Below are 8,077 nucleotides of genomic sequence, written 5' to 3' on the forward strand. Positions count from 1 at the left end.
CAAGGAGTATTGTATCAATACTATTTCAAACTGTTAGGTAAACATGCAGGTAGTGGGGAGGGATTTCACCAAGGTGAAAGCTGTGTGTTTCTGAGGTCTTTTAGCCTAGGAACTCAAGTAATTTTCTTTCTTTCTTTTATTTTTTTTGATGAAAAAATAGCAAATAAAGGATCAGCTTCTCACTGATTATACCTACTTGTGGACCAAAAGAGCTGGTTATGATCAAACTCAGCCTTCATGAGTATCATTGTGCTTCTCCAAGTACTTCCGTCTTCTTTTCCAGTTACCTGTTACATGGCATGTGGAAATTTGAAGGCTTTGTTCCAGCACAGGGTGGAAAGCAGGCAATTCAAAAGCCCATCTAGTGCTGAAGAAGGACTCCAATCTAATGTTGGACTGTTTCCCTGAGTTAACTTTTGGTATCTCAAATATTGTGATTTTTAAAAAATCTTCCATTCAAATGTTCTTAATTTTGAAAATTTTGAACTAGCATGGAGAAATAGTCACCAAGTTCATTGTCATAGTCACAGTGTCTAATAGATTTACTAGATAAAGACATCAGTTCCTCCTCAGTCTTCATAATATTTTTCAAATTTCCACTTTTGATATGGCTTCACTGGGTCACAAGCAGCAACTTTCAGGGTCTTCTGAGAGAAATTTCCTTCTAAGCATAACAACTGGTGATAGTTTCCAAAAACAATGTGATTCACCTGGAGAGAAACATGATCTGAGAATGAGCCACAGACTGAATTTGACAATCGTGATGTAAGAAAATGAAAACCAATAAAAAATTAGGTAATTACATTTTTGATTTTTCAGGAATTCTCCTGAACAAAATTAATAACATAAACACAGGTTTTAGGCAGTATTAAGTTTGTCTTTACCTCAAACTAAGTTCTCACATTCTCCTAGCTACAAGACTTTTAATTCTTCATGAGACAAAAGATGAATTTTCTGATGATATGGCTGATAACTATATTATTTAAAGGAAATAATTCCAGATGGCATTTACTATATTTGATCGCTGGCTGCCTCACTGCTGGTAGTAAGAAAAAATACACACCATTATAAAAAGTGTGTTAGTTAATTTCTTCAGTCTGTGACTTAGAATGCAAATTTGGAATAAAAAGTGCTAGAAATGATGTATTTTATTTAAGAGTTTCCTATCATGATCTCTGAGAGTACATAATGTCTGATGTCCAGAAAGTCCAGACGTGATTAGAGAAAGTCATAGGTATTTCAGAGGTTCTATTATTGCTTAATATTTATTGAATGTCCTAGAAATGGTCGATAACCTACTTAGAACTTGCTCGTGCGTTTATAATTTTGTCACTTACCAATCCTCTCAATTACCCATGACTGTGACAAAGATCATTCTAATTATATATATATTTAATTATATATATTATATATATATATATGTTGTTTTGAAATGCTTTAAAAATTTATCAAACAGGGGTGACTTCATAATAATTTATTTTAGAGATGCTCTTACAAAAACAATGTCATCCTTGTAGGATTTTGGGGATATGATGCTTGAGTATGCTCAAGGTTTTGTAGAAGAGATAACATTGAGAAGATCATTCTGGATTTTCTACAATGTTCTGCTCGTGGGTTGTAAAGAGGTAACTAAATAACTTGTCCCCAACAAAAAACACAATGTGGAAACCGGTATTGGAGGGGCATTCTATATCCAAATCCTAGACGCCACCTGTGAGATTTTTCCTTTTAGGTGGCCACAGTTCACAGCATTTGAGGAGGGCTGACCTAAAGGACACCTTTTAAATGCAGATTCAGAAATGTATAATTTTAATAGCTCACTGGTATCCGGGGTCAAACTCACTGTCACCCTTCCGCCTTCCATGAAGCTCTCAATGCCTAATGCTTTCTAAAAGAAGAGACATGTTCCTGTTATTCATAGTCTTATTCTCCATTTCTTTTGTTTTTTAAGACTTATACATCCTGGGGGACCTAGGAGGTTTAGTATGAAAACTACCAAAATACTGAAAAAGGAAGAAAGATAATTGTCAAGATACTCATCTCCATGACATCTAGCGTCGTGAAAAGGGGAACCCAAGGCAGAAGGCAGCTACGTAACATGTTACAAAGTCATAGGCACAAACAAGGTAGGGGAACAGCTTTCTAATTTTTGCCAGCTTAATTAAATTACCTTATTTACAAATTGGCTTACCATTAAGGAGACCAGTGTTGGGCCTATACAAAAATCAGCGAATAAAGGCCTAAGTTCTCAGTGGGCCCAATCCAGTTTATAAGTAAACCCTATGTAATTTAAGGACTGTCAGCTCCTAAATATTTTCTCACCAGCCTAATATCTTTTCTGATAACAGATTCACTTCTGAAGATGAGAAATGTATTCTTTTTCTCATTCGCAATCTCAATCTTTCCTCCTCTCTCTCTCCCTCTCTCCCTCCCTCCCTCCCTCCCTCCCTCCTTATCTATCTATCTATCTATCTAATCTATCTATCTATCCATCTACCTATCTCTCTCTCTCTCCCTCTCTCTCTCTATCGCTCCTCTTTGCCACAGGGTTAAGAAAGCAGAAGGTAAGATGTAATTTATTCAATATGTGTTTACAGATTTTCTTAACACTCTGCAACGTGAAATTAGCAGCTCACACACTGGTAATTCCTAATTTTTCTGAATAACTCGATAATAACCATCATCACTAAAAAGAAAAAAATATTGTCCAGAAGGAACTGAAATATAACAGGGATGATCTATAGAAAGAAAGATTGGAGGAGGTGTTGCTTAGGTCCTAATTTTGATCCTGAGCAGGAAGAAAAATGTCATGAAGAGAACAGTCACTGGCTGTGACATCAAAAAGAATGGAGGCGCTCCAAAGAAAAAAGTGTGCTTACTTCGGGGTTCATCCCTGAGCAAAATGATGGTCTCGCATACTCAATGCATTCAGTGGATTTGGTGGCTACCTGCTAGTGAGATAGCAGAAAATTTGAGAAGGCAGGCTTGAAATTATTCCTGCCACTCCAAGATCCTACACCAAAGCTTATGACTTTGTGTCCTATTAAAATATAATTGGGGAAAACAGAAGACTTTGAGAGTGAATAGGATAGAGCACAGATGTTCTGGTAAATATTCACAACTGGACCTCTGGTAAAACATCCCCGATTTGTAGTGTGAAACAAAATTCATATTTATGGCAAGACAAGAAAAATTTAAACGTAAGAATTCTTCTCTGCCCTTTGGCCTCCCCTCTCCCCCATCTATGCATTGTGTCTCCGCATTATGCATTGACCGAACCTCCCCCATCAGCAGGAATACCTGCTCAACCATAAACAACAGCATTCTTCTAGCATCAACAACTCCTTAAAAGAGAACAGTCCTTCCTGATCTTGTGAAGGGTCATGTGACCCACCACGCCGGCACTTAAATCTGGATTGTGTAAATTGTCAATAATTCGTTATTTAATGTGCAGCCCTGTGTCTCAAAAAATTTATATAAACTGTGTCTTGACTTCTAACAGGCAGAACAGTTCTCAGAGCTTTCTGAGATGCTCTTTCCGGGTTATAATCCTCAAATTTGGCTCAAATAAAATTTTCCAATTCTTTCTTAGATCGACTGGTTAATTTTTTGTCAGCAGTAGCATGGGTATAAATACTTGCATCACGGCTGGTTTCAAGTTACCCATGTGACATTGCTGAATGTGAAATTGGCAAGAGCTGTGCACAGCCAGCTCCCCCAGGCTGGTTGGAGTTGGCTCCAGCGCCCGCTCAGAGCCTAGGCCCCTGGGAACCAGAGGGCATGAGAAAGTCTCTCTACACGGAAAGGAGGCAGGATGCGGAACCAGGTTCACACTAAGTGCAGGGCTTGTGGGAAGCACACTGCTTCTCACTTTTCCCATATACTGTCCCTGTAAACTTTCCTGGTAACCAGTGAGAACCAATTCTAGTCTATACACCTTTCTTCTGGCATTATTAGTTGACTGAAGCAAATGACTTTTAGAAACAAAGATGACAATAGCAATTTAACCAAAAGAACCTGGTGACTGTTCTATTTAAAATAACTAATTTGAAATAAATTTTGTGAAAAGAATAAAAAAAGACTCGACAATTTATAGAAAATATCTGTTTATCTCTCTGTATGAACTTTCACACTGTCTCTATTGTCCCAAACACATTTAAGGCTTCTGATTGAGAAAGCTGACAATGAGGGTTTTATGTCGCATTTAATTGAAAGCTGGATTTGTGGTAAGCAACAGGTGCAAATATTCTCTTACCAGTTCTGGATGAAAGACGGATGTTGATTTATGCAGCCATTTTAGCCCTTTGTTTCTGTTATCACAAGGGTGCAGCCTCAGGGCTCCGTTATCAGGGAAGGGAGCTAAGCACCATTCTCCTTGTTTAATAAGTCTTAACCAGGTGTAATTAAATCGTTGAAGCTGTAGGTGAAATGAATAAGAAGGTGACTTCCAATGGCACACACAAGTAGCAGCTTTGTCAAACGTTTTTGTTAGCAATGCTTAAGAATATAGGCACTCTAGTCAGATGTTCTGTGTTCAAATCCTGGTGTTGTCATTTTCAATTCTGACCATGTGGGCATATTATTTACCCTGTCTAATCTCATTTTTATCATTTTTAAGTTGGATAGCTATAGTGTCTATCTCAAAACCTTGGGGTAATGACTCTCAAGTGTTGAGCACACAGTAAGGCCTCAATAAGTGTTAGTTGCAATAATAAAAAGTATTTAGTACAATTAGTATGTATCTGCGAATGGATGTCATTTTAGGTGTTCTGAATGCCAGACTACCTTGGTGCTTGAAGTATTGGAACATTCAAACCACCACATAATTTAGGCCCCTGGCCATTGGGGCTACAGGGAGATCCAAGTCACAGTCCTAAATTACTTTGATGGGAATTATTATGTTTCTTTTTTTTAAGACTAGACATTTGGACTCCTAGAGGCTTTGTTCTATTATAGGAAAGGTTAAAAATCTTTCTTTGCTGGTAGCATAAGGAATCACCAGTTTGCTACTGCGTCAGCATCCCCCAGTTCACAGGAATGGCTCTTGGAGATGTCCAGTTTTGGGGAGTCGCCAACTGTATGTCTAAAATAAATACTGTTTTAGGTAATGGAAGGATGGTTTTAATTTTTATAAATATTTCTCTCCAGTTTTCTTACAACCTAGTACTGTCTGCCTGGTCAATATACTCTAAATGTCTAGGTATGTGGGAAATTTGTTGTTTTGAACCAATGTAAACATATTTTAAGAAAATAGACTGCTGGTAAAATCTATCTAAATACTTTTATCTAGTGAATCATTTGTAATGTAATTGAGATTTAACTTATATTATCAAGTATGTTATTGTATTAGAACTCTCCATTCAAAGGGTAGTACCTGGACCAAAATTAGCATCTCCTGGGAGCTACTTAGAAACGCCGAATCTCACTCCCCACTATGGACTTATTAAATCAGAATCTGCATTGTAACAAACTCCCCAGGTGATCTGAGTGCACATTAAATCTGAGAAGCACGAACATGTCATAATACAAGGATTTATGTGGCTACTAGGAGAAGCTAACTCTTACCTTGAAAAGGGACATTTCAACTGGTAGAAAAGTTAATAACTAAGGAGACATTTTAAGTAAGGTGACGGATAGGGCTTGATGGTTCAATCCTAGGGTTTTATTCCTTTTGAGCTTTTTTGGATGAATGCTACAGTCACTGGCTTAATATTAAGCCTCATTAATTCTGCTAAAAATAAGTTAACTTCCTCCATGTTCCTTTACTTTTTATTACTCAAACCAACCAAAAGAAGCAGAAGCTAAAAATGAGTAACAAGACAAAAAGGAAGATGGGCGTTTGTGAAAAGCAGGGGCTCCATGATTCATACTTTTCGTCTCCTAGCATCCCTTCGAGAGACTTAGTGGTTATTGAGAACTTGGGTTTTCAGATAAAATACTGGTTAATCAGACACAGAAAGTCATTATAATGATGAGTCTTGAAGGATTGCATTAGTTAATATTTTACTTTCATATAATTTGGACTGCTTATGGTTTTGTTTTACAATTTACTACTTTATTTCCTCTTTGAATTGTTAATACGTGAAAATTACTTCTTTCAATTGATTTTTGACACTTTTCTCTTTCCTCTGTCTCCTCTTTCCTAATTAAGAATGAATTCCATTAGCTTCAAGTTTACAATCCATAGCTGAATTATAGCAGCTTTGAATTAAGAGGTAGAGATGGGATGTGCTTGAAAATACAAGCAATACCTCTAAGTCAAAGCAAAGGAGTAAGTCTTGGCAAGCCTAGATTCTCATCACAAAAAATTTCTCTGTCAAAGAATTTACCTGCAATTTTAGGGGGTGAGTTCAACTCCGGAATGTATGTTCCTGTGAGTCCTATTTGGTACCCAAACTGATAACTGTCCCCACAGAATGAGTTGTTAGGAAACATATGTTGGAGAGGGAGGTGCTATCACTCAGAGCTCACCTCCAGCCCTGCAGAGTCCTTGCTCTGTTCTCCCTGGCCCTACTCCCTCCCCTAAATATTGTGCTCTGAGTTTGTTGAAATTTTGCTTAGAGTTTTCCGCCATGGATCATGAATTGCGCAATTTGTATTACTCCCTTAAGATGTAGGATAACGTGCGTGTGTTGTGGGGGGGGGTGGAATCAGAGAGTAAAATTGCTCCCTTAGATTAATTATTTAAAAATATGTACCATCTTTATTTTCTTTATCATTTTGTCTTTATACATAATGAGTTACTTTTCTCATTTTTGTCTTTATTACTATAGCAGTGAAAATTTGTGGAGCAGCAAATGTTAGATATTCTTTTACAGGCTTCACATGTGTTATCTAATTCCATCCTCACACCAGCTCTGGAATAGGCACTATTATCACTGCCATTTACCTAAGGGTTAAGAAATTTGCAGTTGACACGTTTTTTACAAGGGATGGAACCAGAACTGGGTCCCCGGTGGGTTGACTACAGTATCAACTACAGTTGACCTTTATTCCCTCAGTCACTGTCTTTTACATTTAGAAGTGGACCCTGTTGTCACTATCATTACACAGAAATGTAGAAACTAATTATTGTTTCTGTAGGCGAAAATGAATTTCTCAAGTGAATGATGAATGTCATACCCTGCACCTATCAACTACACCTGCACCTACTATCAACTGTACCTACCATGAGAGAAAAAACCCAGTTCAGCATACCTTGCTGCTCCCATCACAGTCTTCCAGAATGGCTGTGGTGTTTTTGATGGAAATGCATTTACCCAAGGCCTCATTAATAAGCTAGGAAGCAAAATATAAAACATGCGTTAAGAAAAGATATTTTAAAGTACAACAAGACATTCAGAAAACACAGAACATAAAACTATAATAGGGTTAAAAGATAGTTAAGTTAACAGCATTACTTAGCACTATACAATTTTATTGGTTGCTGTCTCTAACAGAGACATAATGTAATCTTGCTAAAGTACAGCTTCAATCTGTCAATTTAGGCCTGTGATTCAGCCACAGAGCCAACAGAGGCTCTTAATTAACCCTTGCCTGGAATGCTGAATAGGAAAGGAGAAAAAGGTGGCATGAAAAGTAGTTATTTTCTTGTCTCAAGTTTGTCTGATGCATATATTAAAAGTCAGTGCACATACTTGCAATTTAATCAAACCAGCGGTTATGGGCTCTGTTCCCTGGCTGACCCCTCCAAGCTATTCTACTGCTTAGGCACTGAATCATAGATAAATTGAGTCCTTCAAAAACAGCAGATTCCAGCTGACTCCTGGTCGGAATCTTCCTAATGACTCAGGCAAGCTACAATTCATTACAGGAAAGTCACGCAAGTTAATACACAGCAAAGCTTAAAGGCATTTTCTGGCAGGCCCCCAGGTTTTTAATGGATTTCTAAGGTCCAGTATGGAGGCAGCTTTCTATAAGTCACCATTTAATGTGGAAAAATATTGATTCCCTCGCTCCCTTTGACATTCTGGGCAGGTCTAACGAGATGGTGGGTTAATAGCACAATTTGGGGGCTTCCCTGGTGGCGTAGTGGTTGGGAGTACGCCTGCCGATGCAGGGGACACGGGTTCGTGCC

At 37.9% G+C, this 8,077-nt stretch overlaps 1 protein-coding gene across 2 annotated transcripts in view; it reads right to left on the minus strand.

Annotated features, from left to right (window-relative positions):
- The window catches only part of GALNT5 (polypeptide N-acetylgalactosaminyltransferase 5), a 37,460-nt gene continuing 29,383 nt past the window's right edge, over positions 1-8,077 (minus strand). The window contains exons 8-10 of one of the 2 annotated variants that reach the window (XM_027115373.1): positions 7,198-7,278; positions 4,256-4,417; positions 1-710 (exon numbers count right to left, since the gene is read on the minus strand). In XM_027115373.1, the coding sequence (XP_026971174.1) occupies positions 570-710; positions 4,256-4,417; positions 7,198-7,278 (384 nt within the window). In that variant the 3' untranslated portion in view covers positions 1-569. The remainder of the gene's footprint in view (positions 711-4,255; positions 4,418-7,197; positions 7,279-8,077) is intronic. The other variant, XM_027115365.1, reaches the window with a different exon arrangement.

This window comes from Aethalodelphis obliquidens, unplaced genomic scaffold, assembly GCF_003676395.1.
Source record: "Aethalodelphis obliquidens isolate GAN/ISIS:26980383/991018 unplaced genomic scaffold, ASM367639v1 scaffold2, whole genome shotgun sequence".
NCBI lineage: Eukaryota > Metazoa > Chordata > Mammalia > Artiodactyla > Delphinidae > Aethalodelphis > Aethalodelphis obliquidens.